The 17,430-nt window shown below is 37.0% G+C and overlaps 1 protein-coding gene and 1 pseudogene across 2 annotated transcripts; one reads left to right on the plus strand and one right to left on the minus strand.

Moving 5' to 3' along the window:
* The first annotated feature begins 2,418 nt into the window (after nucleotides 1-2,418).
* Nucleotides 2,419-4,512, plus strand: LOC120193485 (annotated as a pseudogene).
* Nucleotides 4,513-6,963: 2,451 nt separating this feature from the next.
* Nucleotides 6,964-8,142, minus strand: LOC120193486 (WRKY transcription factor 22-like). 2 transcript variants are annotated; one of them, XM_039195971.1, is made up of 4 exons: nucleotides 7,781-8,127; nucleotides 7,576-7,692; nucleotides 7,243-7,498; nucleotides 6,965-7,203 (listed from the first exon to the last, which is right to left on the minus strand). In XM_039195971.1, exons 1-4 carry the CDS (start codon nucleotides 8,125-8,127, stop codon nucleotides 7,018-7,020), a joined length of 906 nt encoding a protein of 301 aa, XP_039051902.1. In that variant the 3' UTR covers nucleotides 6,965-7,017. The 2 variants fall into 2 exon arrangements, with proteins under 2 accessions (XP_039051901.1, XP_039051902.1); XM_039195970.1 differs by having other exon boundaries at nucleotides 6,964-7,498; nucleotides 7,781-8,142.
* Between the last annotated feature and the right edge of the window lie 9,288 nt (nucleotides 8,143-17,430).

Below are 17,430 nucleotides of genomic sequence, written 5' to 3' on the forward strand. Positions count from 1 at the left end.
TGATGAGATCAAAGAAGCTATTTGTAGTCAAGGCAATGACAAGGCTCCAGGCCCTGACGGGTTTACTTCATTATTCTTCAAAAAAGCTTGGTCAGTGGTTGGAGATGAAGTGATTGAGGCTATAAAGTATTTCTTTCAAGAGTCTTTCATTTATCCAGTTTTTAATGCAACTACTATTGCTTTGGTCCCTAAAATCCCTAATCCTAGAAAAGTTTCCGATTTCAGGCCTATATCATGTTGCTCAGTAGTTTATAAGACCATTACAAAGATCCTTGTTAAAAGGATGACTAATTTGCTACCAAGGATTATTTCTTCCAATCAATATGCTTTTGTCAAAGGTAGGTGTATTGTTGACAATATTCTACTTGCTCAGGAAATTGTGAAAGGATATGGGATGAAAATCATTTCACCTAGGTGTGCCTTGAAAATAGACATTCAAAAGGCTTTTGACTCAATTCATTGGAGCTTCATTTATGTTGTTCTTAAAGCATTAGAGTCACCAAGTAAATTCATTGAGTGGATAATAGCTTGCTATTCTGAAGCTAGATATTCCACAGCCTTCAATGGAAGCTTGATTGATTATTTCAGGGGTGTTAAGGGAATTAGACAATGTGACCCACTTTCCCCTATTTTGTTTGTTCTGGTAATAAATGTTTTATCCAAAATCCTCATCAATGCTGCTACTAAAGGGATGTTTGGATTTCATCCTAAATATAAGAAAATTGGTCTTACTCACTTATCATTTGCCGATGATTTATTAATTTTCTGCGAAGGCAATCTTGATTCTGTTATGGGAGTCATTACTGTTTTGGATTTCTTCTATGAATTATCTGGTCTGAAGCTTAATGCAACAAAATGTGAGATTTTTACTACTGGCATTTCTGTTCATAACTTTGAAACTATTATTAATTTCTCTGGTTTCAAACATGGAAGTTTACCTATTAGATACTTTGGGGTTCCACTTGTCACAAGGAAGCTTTCTGAAAAAGATGGTCAGACCCTAATTGACAAGATCAAATCTAGACTTCAACAATGGTCAAGGAAGAATCTGAGCTATGCAGACAGGTTTGAGCTTGTAAAAATAGTTCTTTTCAGTGTTACAAATTACTGGTGCAGGCAACTAATACTACCACAATCCATCATCAACAAGATTGAGCAACTTTGCTCAAGATATTTTTGGAAAGGTTCTGACATACCTGCTGCTGGAGCAAGGGTGAGCTGGGAAAAAATATGTAAGCTTAAATCTGAAGGGGGACTCGGCTTAAAGAACCTCAAGTCTTGGAACAGAGCATACATGATTCTTCTTCTCAAAAATATACTTGCGGGGGGAGGGCTCTTTATGGGTAGCTTGGATCCATAGTTATAATCAAGCAACAAGATTTCTGGCTCATGGAAGAAACTTCGAGCTCTAGCTGGAGCATCATGAGAATTCTGAAACTAAGAAATGTTGCTCGACTTGTTCTAGCATCAGGAGCAAAGAGTATAAAAGAAATATAGGAAGAGGTTCGATTCAAAGGCATTAAAGTCCCATGGCAAAAACTGATCTGGTATCCTCTTCATACCCCTAAACACAACATGATTTCTTGGATGGTAATTTTGGATCGGCTTCCTACTAGGGACTGATTGCAACGTTTTGGTTTAGTAACAAATGATCACTGTATTTTATGTTCTGAAGCCCAGGAAACCAGAGACCACCTCTTTTCCAAATGCAAGATGGTTGCTTCCATTTGGAGCTCTATTCTCCAACTCTCAGGCTTGAACTGACCTTCTTCGACTTGGACTAACTTGCTTGATTGGGCGTCTTCTACATGGAAAGGTAAATCTCTGCTTACTAGTATTTTGAAGCTTTCTTGGTGCGCCTTCAATTACACCAAATGGGAGGAAAGGAGCCGAAGGCTTTTCAGAGGGAATTGCAGATCAGAGGATGAAATGCTTAACTCTATTAATGAGATAGTAGGAACTCATCTAAGTGACAGGAATGTTAATAGATTAGATAGCACAAATTTATCTCTTTGTAATCATTGGGGTATAGTCTAATTTTTGTTGTACATAGGTTCCCATTCTTGTTCCATTGATTGGATTGATTTTGTAGCAGTTCACTGCTATTTTGGGTAATAAAATCTAATTATAAAAAAACGTTATATTAATCATTAATGTGTTATATAATTTAAAAACCGTTAACATAACTTATCTTATTATTTTTTAAAAAAACTAGTGATAAATTAATCATTTGAATATAATTTAATAACCTTTAATAGTTTATATTATTATTATACTATCATTTTAAAAATCAACACTGAATAATTATTTGCAACTTCTTTTACGAATTACATATTGTGATGAAGGATTCTCCGTCTATAAATAACCAGCATGACCAACTATTAAGTCCATGCAAATTAATGCAATTGCAGGTAATCAATGGTGTCTGAGAAAATAGTATGCAGTCTGGCCTTGTGCTGCTCTTAGCCATGGCATTGGCTAGTAGCAGCAACGATGGATTAGCCTTGGAGGATTCGGGTTTGTCTTATGACTATAAGGATGCACTTGGCAAATCAATCTTGTTCTTTGAAGGACAACGTTCGGGGAAGTTACCGGTGAGTCAGAGAATAAAGTGGAGGGGAGACTCTGCACTTACCGACGGCAAACCCGATAAATTACGGCTACGAAAATAGTTTGTATTACTACTGACTTATAAATTCCAGTTTTATCGAAGAATAAATTATAAGTTTGGATTCGATTTTGTTACAGGTTAATTTGGTGGGAGGTTACTACGATGCTGGGGACAATGTGAAGTTCGTATGGCCTATGGCGTTTACGGTCACTCTTTTAAGTTGGGCAGCTGTTGAGTTCCGGCATGAAATCGATTCTGCCGACGAGCTTAACCACCTCCACATCGCAATCCGTTGGGGCACCGATTTTATATTGCGAGCCCATACTTCGCCCACGACACTTTATACTCAGGTTTATGCCTTCTTTTTAACCATCTATTCAACATTCGTTCGGACATGAATATCAATGGTATTTGTATTTACAGGTGGGGGATGGAAACAATGATCACCAATGTTGGGAGCGTCCCGAAGACATGGACACCCCTCGAACACTCCGTAAAATAACTTCCGATTCACCGGGATCCGAAGCAGCAGCCGAGGCAGCTGCCGCCCTTGCCGCTGCTTCATTAGTCTTGCAAGAGGTTGATTCCAATTACTCTACGAAGCTGTTAAGAAAATCCAAATCAGTAAGAAGCTCTGGTTAAATTAGTTCCTTTATGCCTGACAAACTATCATTAACTCATATGCATATTTAACCTGGATCACTCGGTTTTACAGTTATTCGAATTTGCAGACAAGTATAGAGGATCTTACAAAGATTCTTGCCCTTTCTACTGTTCTTTCTCAGGATATCAGGTAAATCATGTAGAAATTACGTAGGTTAATACATATAACATGCATCAATTCTGTTTGATTTGAGCTTCATTCGTTGGGATTTTTTGGACAGGATGAATTGTTATGGTCGGCAGCTTGGCTATACAAGTCAAGGAAAGATATAAAATACTTAAACTATGTTGTGAGCAACCAAGGATGGAGTCAGGGAGTGTCGGAGTTCAGCTGGGACAACATATTTGCTGGAGCTCAGGCATTACTAGCAAAGGTATATCGATATTAATTCGCTGTGTAATCTTCTGTCCCTTCTTTGTAAGCAACGAAAGACAGATATTAACAGTTTTTCTTCAGGAATTCTATGGTGGGAAGAAGGAATTGTCTAAATATAAGACCGATGCCGAAAATTTTATATGTGCACTGATGCCAGGGAGTAGCTCTTTACAAATGAAAACAACTCCTGGTAATCGATAATGAATAACTATTAGATTTCTAATGAATAACTATTAGATTTCTAATGAATAACTTAGATTTCTATTGTTTGTAAGAGATAGCTCTAATTTGCAATATGTTACAAGCTCGTGCATGGTGCTGTCTGCTTACTCGAAAACGTTAAAGACGTCTAATATCGACGGCATTCAATGCGGCTCAGCCCATTTCTCACCCTCCCAAATCAAATCTTTCGTAAAATCACAAGTTAATTACATATTGGGGAACAACCCCATGGAAATGTCGTACATGGTGGGATTTGGAAGTAAACATCCCATGCAGCTTCACCATAGAGGTTCGTCCATTCCTTCGATCCATACTCACCCGAACAAGGTGGGGTGTAACGATGGCTCGAGCTATTTATCTCCTAACAATCCGAATCCGAATCAACATGTTGGAGCAATCGTGGGGGCCCCGATTCGAATGATCATTTCAACGATCAGAGATCAGATTACTCTCATTCCGAGCCCACAACTTACATTAATGCAGCGCAGTCGCTGCTTTGCTTGATGAAACCAAAGAGGAGCCTCTGCAACAGCTGTAGACTAATGCAATCATAAACATGATTGACCATGTGTAATGCAGTTTACTAGAGTTGCATCAGGCAATGTAGACCTATGAATTTACCATATTCATGGAACTAATTAATTAAGTAATTTAAACTTCATTCCAGGGAATATCTACACCTTCCTCATGGTTGTAAAATATCAAATAAAAAAAATACATTATAAGATACATCTTTTCTGGGTTTTTTTACTAGTTGTAAAGTATCATAATTTACATGTGATTTTCTAGTTGAACAAATGCTGTGTGTTGTGTGCTTTTGCATGTTATATGTTTTGAGTATCTTGAGGCATAAGATAAATATTTTATACTTTTTGACTAAAAAGTTATTTTAAAGTTTTCAGGGTTAAATTTTGAATCAAGATTTAATTATGAAACTTACCATTGGATTCTAGGGGAAGGAAATAAGTGCTCCTAATGAGTCTAGAACTCATGACCTAAGAGAATATGAAAGAATAAAGATGAGCAACTTGATCAACCGACCAAATATGTTTGCTCACTTAGCTTAATAATATTAAATGAGTTTATTATTTAATTTATTTTAATTTGGATCAATATATAAATATTGACTCTGTAATAAGAGGAGTTACACTTTACTTTTTGAAAGAAAATCACAAATCAAACAATGATACTTCTTATCATCGTTTGGTTTATTATTTTATATGAAAAGAAATGATTATAACAATTGTATGTGTTTAAAAAAAATAAAAAAGAGGTGTTTTCAATCAAAGCAAATAGTTTAATCATGAAGTAATGGATAAGTTTATAACATTAAAGAGTTACTTTTACTTTTTATTGATAATTGAATTGAACTTGAATTATTAAATTAAATAAGGGTTCAAAATTGGATGACTTTGTAAAATTTTATCTCTAAATACATTGAGAATATATATTTTTTAGGTTAGGAGGTTACAAATATTTTCTTAAAAGTTCATATTTTATAAACTCATCAAGTGAATTTAGTGAATGAAGAGAGTGTTGGTTTTTCTAGATGTTTTAGATTCGAGTAGGTACGTCTGTAGGGTGTCTGCGTTGTCAATGGTTAAGAAAATATTATCTTGTAATCATTTCAGACTATTTAAAAAAATCATTTTATCTTTTATGTATTTTTATTAGTCTGAAGTAATTACAAGGTAGTATATATTCATAATTATTCTTAGCTATTGATAATGTGTACACACATCCTGTAGACGCAAATTGAATACTTTTACTCTTTTTAAAATATGCATGATTGATTTGTCCATATTTTAATAAAGGATCAAAATACAATCCAAATATAATTGTAAAAACTACTATGATACTTTTACATATACAACTTATTTTATGTGCAATCCAAAAAGTTACTCTTGCTCAAGTTCCATTATTATATTTTTAAATTCAAAGAGGGATTGAGTTCAAACCATAAATAAAAGGGTCCTTATGGCTACTTAACCAATGGAAAAGGATTATTTAGTCCATTAATATAACTATTAATATGAGTTAGCTGAATCAGAAATTCCTAAACTATGACTCTCATTTTATATCGGTCTTTAAATTTTTTAACATTCTAATTTTATGCTCAAACTATGACTTTTATTTTAAATTAATCCCTAAATTTTTGAATATTCTAAATTCATCCTCAAACTATGATCTCCATTCTAGATGGGCCCCTAAACATTTAAATGATCCAATAAGTCTCCCAAAATCATTCAAAAATTTTGGGGATGGAATTGGAATATTCAAAAGTTTGGGGACTAATTAGAATGAGGTTCATAGTTTAGGAGAAAATGTAGAATGTTTAAAAGTTTGGGTACCAATTTAGAATGAGAGTCATAATTTGATGATGAATTCAGAATGATCTAAAGTTTAGGAACCAATTTAGAGTAAAAGTCACTGTTTGGGGATGTACAGCGTAATTACTCCTATTAATAAATATAATTTGACAGTAGTTTTCCATTAGATGGCACGCGGTTTGTCATATTTATTCCGGAAAAAGAAAGCTAGGCGAGTGCAAGTTGGATATATGGAAAATAAAATATAAAACTTGCAATGCAATTTAATCTTAAAAGGCATTTGAAAAACTGCTCAATCCGGACTTCCTTGACTTTTAACATTTATTATATACAATATATATAAATAACAAATTTCTTCTTTTTCTCGACATAATTATCGATATTCGATTTATGATTCGATTAATCTGAATCGAGTATTATAGAGGTCTATCATAGACCGATTAATATAAAAGTTCAAAACTTTAACTTTACTTGAAAGAATCTTGTTATTCTTCCCACTAAACCTAAAATTGAGCTAATTAATGTTTGCTCGGTTGGATGTATGGATTCTAAACCAAATCCATAACTGCTAATCCATTGTTCATTTCTATGGTGTCTTAGTGAGATATTAAACTTTTAGATTAGTACTGTAAATTGGCTGAGGATCTCTACTTTTGTTATATCAATTGTTTATATTCAACCTCTTGCATGAGATGTATTACAGAGACTGGAAGTGCAAAGAAGAAAAGTTACAGATACAAAAAAAAAAAAAAAAGTCGACGGTGCATCAGCTGTTACCAGTCTGCAATTTGGTTGTTACATGGCTAAAGACTAATTCAGCAACCGCCGGTTAAGGTTGCGGATTCATTCACGGGCCATACTTCATGAGACAAATCTGGAAACTGATCCAGAAAGAAACCCTCAAACTCAAAATTCTCGAAGCTTTGAACTAATTCGTCGCTCAACATTATGTTTGGCATGAGACTTTTATCCCTATGAATCTGATCAACACCTCCAAGCATTTCTTGTTCTTCCATATTTATGCTCTCGTGTTTCACAACCTCATCTTTAATGGTAGTAGAAGATAGAACCGTTTCTTCTGCCCCATGGAGTTTACATTTATTGGCAAGGCTTTTAGCCACTGTTGATGACTTATTGTGACTGCGAGTGCTTCCCGCAAGCGAGTTTCGCCGAGTCGGGTGGCCATGGCTGTGCTCGGCGGTGTATGTTATGATAAAGACTCCGGGATCCGAGCAGCTGCGCTCTACTTGCTTTCTTGCTAAACATCCTTTTAAGCTGCTGCACCTGTAATAGCTCCTGTGTTTTTCCATTACAAAATATAAGCTTTATATACAAAAACAAAGATGACAATGAAGAGAGAGATGCTTATTTACCTTGGATATGGTGAGCCCTTGATGGGTTTCTGCCCATATTTTCGCCATGCCCATCTATCCGATTGAAGATCATCAGCTGTTACATGCTGCACCACTCTATTTCTCTGATTTTTCCGGCTGAAACATGCGAAAATCATTTGTTTACTCAACAAAACTTACCACCAGATTCTTACTTGGTTATTACAAGCATGATAATTTTACAAACCTGGATCTTTTAGGTTTGCCTGAGTCCTTATTTGCACCAGAAATATTAGCAGACTGAGAAACAGATTGCTGCTGTATTTGGTTCTCAGGTTCCACCACATGTTCTTCAAGGACTGGTACGGAATATGGATTGAACTCGGGATAGAAGGTCTTGTAAAGCTCTTCCAATTCATCTAAATCTTTCGGGTTGGGCTCAAAATTTTCTGGGAAACTCATGAGATCTTCTTCCAGTTGAAAACTCCAAGGATCGAAACTGAATACTGGGTTTTCCATGTAAGAGATACAGGCATCGTTGCTGCTTTCTCCAACTGCTAGCAAATCCCAGTTCTCCATGTACAAGTTACTCATCGATAAATTTTTATGATCAGAGAAGAGAAAACAAAGAGTGGTGCTGACTCTGTCAGAGAATTGTGATGAAATGAAGAGATGGATATATAAGAGAAAATGTAAATGAAAGGCCTTTGTTAAAATATTCAAATAAAGAGAAAAGATCATTAGTTTTCTCTACTGGAAATTAAGCTGAAATCCTGCAAGTCTGGTTCGTATTTCCACCAAGTTGACATTTTTGAAAAGTCAAAGGATCATTGCAGCTCATACATTCACCGTTATAAACAGCGTTCGATGACTTCATTGACGACGTCGGTGAGAAAGGAAATTTTGACTCACCTTTCTCGAATAAAATTTCGCTCCAATCATGATGATAATGAATTACAGTTAAATTTCATTGGACTGACAAAGAACTAGTGTGAGTTGAGCTAATTACTTAGGTATTATATATAATTAGAAATTGTAACTTCTAATGTATATATATTCGAAACCTAAACCTGCTAGATATTATAAGACTAAACCCAGAGTTTATCTGATATGCTAACAGCCAAAGCAGTTTTCTAAGAATTCATCTCTGATAAAGGATCATTTGGAGAGCTGTGCATGTATCATATAAAAGGCATCATACAGTTTAGCATGATTTGGGACAAAGCAGTCACTTTCTTTTCCGCCAACTTGATGAACTCATGACTTATCTAATAAGATGATTGGAGAATAGATTTTATGCAGAAATATTAATGGGTTTGAGCTGCAAACTTTCCCAGAAATTTCTCCAAAAGAGAATCAATGTATACTATCCAAATTTGGAAATGCTATTACAATAAAATATATATATATATATATATATGCAGAGATTCGAAAAAAACAATAAAATATTTCCAATTTGCATGTAGGGCATGGTTAGGGGACTTAGGGTCGGTCCCTGGTCTCATATGCAAATGAAACCATAGGTTTTTTTTTTCTTTTAATTAAAGCCTAAGAACCCCTTCTTTACGGACGATTTGTTGTTAGACTTCATCAGATCTGGAACTACTGCTACGTTGGCGAAAAGAGAGAGAGGAAAAGTATGGATTATTATATGAAGAGTACCTTCTTTTTTAATGGCTGAAAATAGGATCAGTTGCTGTCTTCGTTGCGCAACTTGCAAAGTGATAAACACGTCTGTTAAATCTTAATACATTAGTTGCAGCCTGCAGAACATCATGCACATATAGGCTTATGGGTCTTTGGCTATCAACAGTCTGAAGAAGAACATATATGATAAAATTATTTGTGGGTGGTTCTGGACTTTTTTAAAACAATATTCATATTTTTACAGGTTAACATTTCATGCAGTAATAGTATATGATGGATGATATGTAAGATGATAACCATGGTAATTTTAAATTTTTAATGTGTTATTATTTAATTTATTCACAATGTATAGTGTTATACATAATCTTTTCATAAAGTTTTAGTCTCAGTCATCCATTCATATTCATCAAATAATCTTAAGTGTAAAGTATAAATGTAATATACTACCATCCTGAAATCTTGAACCAATTTTTTTAATCTGATGATCAAAAAATTATTTGAAGGATTAAAATATTAAATTTTAATCATTAGAAAATAATTTATGTTTAATTAAATTTTTTTGATAAAATAATTTTCCAATTCGAAATTTAATTGTAAACTAAAGAATAATTGAAATTTTAATGATTAAATTGTAAAGGAAGTAAACATGAAGGATTTACATGGTCATTGAGTCAAAAGTCTTACTAGTGAAATTCTATGGGATTTCAATATTATATATAATAATATATATGTTAAAATTTAATATAAATAAAAAAAATATTAAATAAGACCTTAGTTTTACATTAATATAAATGAATCTCTCCTATCATATCATATTAAAATTTAATATATATATATATATTTAATGTATCTGTTATAATAACTAGGACAGTTGATTCCTTATAAGACTTTTTCTTTTTTTATGTTAATTCAATAATTATCTCATCTTTCTCTTTCCCTTTGAATTTTGTTTAAAAAGTGAAGGTTTCAATTTTAATGTTGGTTACCGATTGTCGATAATTATTAGTTTTTTTATTTTTATATATTATGTAATTGTTTTCTTTTTTACTTAAGTTTTTTTAAAAAATATTGAATAAGAATCTCTGTCATCGTGATACGTTTTTCTTTATTTTTATGACACTTTTTTTTCTACTCTATGACACGTTCCTTATGGATTTTAGTACGTTTTTCGCATATCTTGTAACAACCCGAATATTTACAAAATAATATTTAATTGAAATTGGATGTTAATTGTGAAAATTGGTGAAATTTAATGACTGAACTAAAATTTATGAAAAGTTATAGGCCATTTTATAAGTTGAAGGAAATTCAGGGACCAAGCCCTGAATTCCTCCAAGAAGTGTCGGCAGGCTTATAATTTAAGCGTGGTTTCTGATTGTAAATCAGAAAACACAATTGAGAATTTGCTCAATTTTCCTTCTCTCGTACCCTTACTTCCAAGCCCGATTCCGACGCCGTTCGACGTCCAATCGTAAAATTGAAACCACCGTTGTGTTCATCATCAAGCGAGGAACAAACCCTTCAAATTAATTGAAGTGAAACGCTGCCAAACGTCGGGAATTTTCAGTCAAAGCATCGTCGTTTTTTTTAGCTCTATCGCCGGGAAAAACTTAAATTCACCGCCGATCGTTGTTCCGTTTACGACACCTCCTGCACCATCGTGTTCCTTGTGTCGTTGCGAGTCCGCCGGTGTTAACCTTGTTCGCCGTCGACGGCGGCACGTGAGGAGGTGGAGCAGTCAAAGATTCGGCCGAGTTGAAATACGAGCTCTCCGCCGTTCAAAAATTTGAACCGATCGTTGTAAGTATCTCGAAATCGCTCAAAATAATTTTTAGAAATTTTTCCGGGAATTTTCCGACACCGTGGCACTGTTCACGCGCCGAACGCGCCGCCACAGGGAGAGTGAGCTGCTGGAAAACCGGTTTGACCAGTTTTGAACCGGTTTGACCGGTCTGAACCGGGTTGACCCAACTCGACTGTTGACCCGACCCGACAGTTGACCGTTGACCGTGACCGTTGACCGTTGACTTTCTTTGACTAAAACTTAAAATGGCTTTGACCGACCCTTAAACGGCCGTAAATCTTTTCTGAATATACCTATCCTGATAGTTTTCGACGTGCCAAATCCATTTCCGCAGTCCGTTTTGCCAAATTCAAACCCAAAGGTCTCCAAATAGACGGTCAAAGTGGTTGACTTTGACTTTGACCAAGAATCTGAATTTTCGAAAAGTCATACTTTATATTTTTCGACGTCCTGATTCCGTTTCCGCAATCCGTTTGGCCAAATTCAGACTCGAAATACCCCAAATTGATAGTCAAACTCGAAAAATGCTTATATACTTAAGAAGACTAGCTTTGAACAATTAAATAGGATTTGGGACTGATAGATTATTATTGTTTGAAGGTACAAGAGACTCTCCGGATTGTTCGACAGCTCGACCCAGCTCTTCTAGATCAGTTAAACCACGTGTGCCAGTATTCGCCCGTTCGAAAATTGTAGCAGAGCGTGGTGAAACCAGCAATCAGTAAATTTGCTATTTGAACCTATTGTCGAGGTGTGTTCCCTACTTATTATTGAACTGTTTTATTGGTTTTAATATGTGGTACACCGAATTCATTGGCTATTGTTTTATGGATGCACCAATTTAATGTGACAACTTATGGAATATGGCTGCTATCTAATTTTTGTTTTGAAATGGTATATGATTACCATGTTTTTGGATTTATGGAATTTATGTCACGGTACAATTGAATTTTGGAATTGAAATACGATGAAATAGCTCTGATCAAGCTAAACTGGGCCTAATGTGACTCTTGAGGGCCCCAAGATGTTTCATTAGGTCGGCTTTCCTTTACTGTGTGCTTAGGGTAAGCTATATGGACTTATTGACTTGGGCTTAAGGATACAAGCTTCATAGCCTATCCTTAAGTCGGCTTTCTTTTTGCTATGTGCATAAAGTAAGCTATATGGAAAATACTTTTGGGAACTACTGATGGTGTACCAGAAAAGGGTTTAAACTATGATTTTCAAAAAGTTATACTCTTTTACGAATTTGTGAGATTACTGGACTATGATTTGTACCTATTGTGATTTTATGGAAATGTTGGGACACACTGAGCCTAGCTCACCTTTTGAAAATGTTTTCCCCTTTCAGATACTGTTGGTTAGATACCTTGGTTCGAGCACTTGGAGGATCAACATATCTCTTGAAGTAAATCAAATTGTAATGTTTTTATCTCGCAAGTTGACTTTATTTTGGTGACATGGACCTTATTTTAAAATATCGGATTTTATAATGATAACTCTTTTGCTAATACTGCTCGGTTTATTGTGATATTGAATTTGAAGACATGTTTTAAATTAAATTATTATTTATTGGTACTATATTTACGAGTTGGATTTTGATAGTATAATTTGTTTATAATTTCATGTTATTTATAATGTGATTTTATATTGATGGAATAACGGTTTCGAAAAATGTCTTTAATAATCATAATGTGATCCACTAGACTTAGTCGAAACGCATAGGCCGGGTCTAGGGGGTTACATTTATTGGTATCAGAGCTTTTGGTTTTTAACCCTCGGACTGTGTATGAGTCCACATTGAAAATACAGTTTTGAAATATTTTACAAAACGAGTTACTAAGGCCATGTCACAAAGTTATTAAGATTTTAACTATGTTCGAGACTCCAAGTGCTTATCTAACCTTAAGTTTATCTTCTGTAGTAATCTCGAGATCTACCAAAATGAGTGCTAGACGTGGTCGTCGAACTAGTTGTGGACGAGGTCGAGTAGCTAGATTTGCAGATCCGATTGATGAGATACGAGTAGATCCCCCACCTCCAATAGGTGATCCTACTCCTACGACACCAACGAATATGCCACCTACCGATGGTATTGGCATGACTACACCGATCATAGGAGCGACCGATATTGAGTCAGAGTCTACTGGAGTTGCATTGGATGAGAATTTTAGTAGACAGTTTCTGCAGTTAATACAGGGAGCAGTTAGAGCTACTGGTGTTGTATCTGAGGTTCCTATTTCACAGACGTTGATTGCCAATGGAGTTAGAACTTTTGGGGGACAGATTGGTGGAGCTCCTACTGAAGCTGAGGATTGGCTCCAGGATACAGAGAGACGCATGGATCAGTTGGGTTTGGACTCAGCTAAGAGATATCTGGGTGCTGTAGCAATGTTAGATGGTAATGCCTACACTTGGTGGGAGTCAGTGACCAGTAGTGTTCCTACCGATCGTTTGACCTGGAATTTCTTTAAGGATCGCTTTCGGAGTCGTTTTCTGGGAGAGCGCTACTTAGCTCAGAGACGACAACAGTTTCAAGACCTGGTTCAGGGAGACATGACTGTTTCTGAATATGAGATCGAGTTCCTGAAATTGTTGAAGTATGGATTCAGTATGGTACATACGGAGAGAGATCGATGTCGTAAATTTGCCCTTGGACTCAGATACGAGCTGCGTAGGCAAGTTGTAACCCATCAGGATGAGATATTTGATGTGCTGGTGGGCAGAGCCAAAGATGTGGAAGAGGTGAAGGTTTTAGCTTCTGGTAGAGAGCGTGTTGATCAAGATCGATCTAAGAAATTTTCAGGCCTGGTGGAGTCATTAGCACAGTCCGGAAAGAGGACTCGTACTTCAGCCCCTCAGAGAAGCAATACACGTTTCAGGCCTGCAGCATCCTCACCTTTAGCTGTCAGTCGAGGCGGTTCCTCGTCGTATTATAATGGGCCCCTTTGTGAGTATTGTGGTAAACAGCACTCAGGAGAGTGTCGTAAGAAGATGGGTCTTTGCTATCAGTGTGGATCTAGTGGTCATTATCGGAGGGATTGTCCTCAGTTAGTTTCGTTTGAGCAGACCACTACCCAAACTCCTGTGCGTTCGCAGACTACAGTACAGACCTCAATTAGAGATCGTAGTCAAGGAAAGACTCGAGGATCAGCGTCCAGGACAGACAGTAGAGCCCGACCTCAGCAAAATAGAGGGTCAACAGCTTTTGAGGCTAGACAGCCAGCTTTGGTTTATGCAACTAGGCGTCGTGATGACAGAGATGAGCCTAAGGTTATTGCAGGTACATTTACTATTTATTCTACCCCATACTTTGCATTATTGGACAATGGTTCCACTCACTCCTATGTATTGAGCTCAGTATCTCGAAACCTTCAGATTCTGATCGAGAACACTGAAAATACTGTTACAGTTATAAGTCCAGTAGGACAAGCGGTATTAGTGAATAAAGTATTCCGGCGTTGTCCTCTCGAGGTTCAGGGAGAAATTTTTCTCGCTGATCTTATGGAGCTTCCTTTAGAGGAGTTCGATATAATTCTTGGAATGGATTGGTTGAATAAACACAAGGTAAAGCTGGATTGCGAATACAAGCGGGCTACTCTGAAGACTTCAGATGGTCGGACTGTTGTGTTAATTGGTGAACGGCGTGGTTATCTCTCCAATATAGTTTCAGCGATGGAAATTGATCGTATGATCCGGAAGGGATATGAGACCTTCATTGCTTGTATTTTGAACACCAAGGGTGCATTGTCCACGATCGAGGAGATTCGTACAGTTAGCGAGTTTCCTGATGTTTTTCCGGAGGAGTTGCCTGGGTTACCTCCTAATAGAGAGGTAGAGTTCGAGATTGAGACTTATCCGGGATCGTCACCTATTTCTATGGCACCTTATCGTATGGCTCCAAGGGAACTTAAAGAGTTGAAAGTCCAATTGCAAGAATTATTCGATCGAGGATTTATCCGACATAGTACTTCACCATGGGGAGCTCCAGTTCTGTTCGTGAAAAAGAAGGATGGGTCGCTAAGATTATGTATTGACTATCGGAAATTGAACAAGATGATGGTCAAGAATAAATACCCACTACCCAGGATTGATGATTTATTTGATCAATTGCGATGAGCTACTGTATTCTCTAAAATTGATCTTCGTTCGGGGTATTATCAATTGAAAGTTAAAGGATCAGATATTGCAAAAACGGCTATTCGCACTAGATATGGTCATTATGAATTCTTAGTGATGCCTTTTGGTTTGACGAACGCTCCTGTAACTTTCATGGATTTGATGAATCGGGTGTTCCGACCATATTTGGATCAATTTGTGGTGGTCTTCATTGACGATATTATGATCTATTCTCGTACTGAGGCAGAGCATGACGAGCATTTGAAGATAGTTCTGCGGACTTTGAGAGAGCATCGTCTATATGCCAAACTAAGCAAGTGTGAATTTTGGCTTCAAGAAGTGTCGTTTCTGCGGCATATTATTTCTGCGCGAGGTGTTCAGGTCGATCCCAGCAAGATAGAGGCTATTATGAATTGGAAACGACCTAAGAACGTATCTGAGATCCGCAGTTTCTTGGGCTTGGCTGGTTATTATCGACGTTTTGTTGAGGGCTTCTCGATCATTGCTTCTCCTTTGACAAAGTTGTTAAGGAAGAATGTGCCGTTTGACTGGGGCGAGGCACAACAGGAGAGCTTTGAGAAATTAAAGGCGGTTTTGAATCAAGCACCGGTGTTGATTCAACCAGAGTCCGGGAAGGATTTTACAGTGTATAGTGATGCTTCACACTCAGGACTTGGCTGTGTTTTAATGCAGGAAGGTAAAGTGGTGGCTTATGCATCCCGTCAGCTGCGACCTCATGAGTGTAATTATCCTACTCACGATTTGGAGTTAGCAGCAGTGATTTTTGCCTTGAAGATTTAGAGACACTATCTTTATGGAGAGAAGTGTTATATTTTCACGGATCATAAGAGCTTAAAGTATCTCCTGACCTAGAAGGAGCTTAATTTGAGACAACGGCGCTGGCTAGAGCTTCTGAAGGATTATGATTGTGTGATTGATTATCACCCTGGTAAAGCTAACATTGTAGCGGATGCTTTGAGTCGAAAGACGGTATCGGAGTTGAGATCTTTAATGGCTAGGATGAATTTATATGATGATGGCACTTTGTTAGCAGAATTGCAAGTTAAGCTGACCTTGGTTGATGAGATCAAGGCTAAGCAGCCCTTTGATAGCTCCTTGCTTCCCATATTTGAGCAAGTAGAGCAGGGGACAAGCTCAGATTACGCCCTTGACCGGGATGAAGTTCTATGCTTCAAAGGTCGGTATTGTGTGCCTGATGATGCTGAGTTGAGACAGACTATCCTTACTGAGGCTCATAGTAGTCCATATGCTATGCACCCCGGTGGAGATAAGATGTATCGGAATTTGAGAGAGATGTATCATTGGATCGGCATGAAGAAGGACATCTCAAATTTTGTAGCGAGGTGTTTAACTTGTCAACAAGTTAAGGCAGAACATCAACATCCATCAGGTTTGTTACAGCCTATTAAGATTCCTGAATGGAAATGGGAGCGTATTACTATGGATTTTGTTACTAGCTTGCCTATGACTCCTTCGAAAAAAGATTCAGTTTGGGTGATTGTTGACAGACTTACAAAGTCAGCTCACTTCATTCCTGTGCGAGTAAATTATACTTTGGACAAGCTGGCAAGATTGTATATTTCAGAGATTGTCAGATTGCATGGTGTTCCATTGTCTATTATTTCTGATCGAGATCCAAGATTTACTTCAAGATTTTGGAAGGCGCTACATACGGCTTTGGGAACAAGATTGGATTATAGCACATCCTTTCACCCACAAACTGATGGTCAATCTGAGAGAGTGATTCAGATACTTGAGGATATGTTGCGGGGTTGCGTAATCGATTTTCATGGTAGCTGGGAGAAATTTTTGCCTTTGGCTGAATTTGCTTACAATAACAGTTATCAGACCAGCATTCGTATGGCACCCTATGAAGCACTCTATGGGCGTAAATGTCACACTCCGATCTGTTGGACTGAGTTGCGTGATAGGAAAACGTTGGGACCTGAGTTAGTGCGAGAGACGGAGGACACAGTCCGATTGATACGTGACCGTTTGAAAGAGGCATTTGATAGGCAGAAGTCTTATGCAGATCAGAGAAGGAAAGATATACAATTTGAGGTTGGTGATCATGTCTTCTTAAAAGTTTCACCGTGGAAGAAAGTATTGAGAATCGGGCGTAAGGGTAAATTGAGTCCACGATTTATTGGGCCGTATCGTATTCTGAAGAAAGTTGGACCTGTTGCTTATCAGCTTGAGTTGCCTTCCCACCTCAGTCGTATTCATGATGTTTTTCATGTGTCTATGTTAAGGTGATACCGTCCAGATCCAGGTCACATTATTCAGGTTGAAGAAGTAGAGCTGAG

The sequence above is a fragment of the Hibiscus syriacus genome, unplaced genomic scaffold (genome assembly GCF_006381635.1).
Source record: "Hibiscus syriacus cultivar Baekdansim isolate YM2019G1 unplaced genomic scaffold, ASM638163v2 tig00116996_pilon, whole genome shotgun sequence".
NCBI classification, from domain to species: Eukaryota; Viridiplantae; Streptophyta; class Magnoliopsida; order Malvales; family Malvaceae; genus Hibiscus; species Hibiscus syriacus.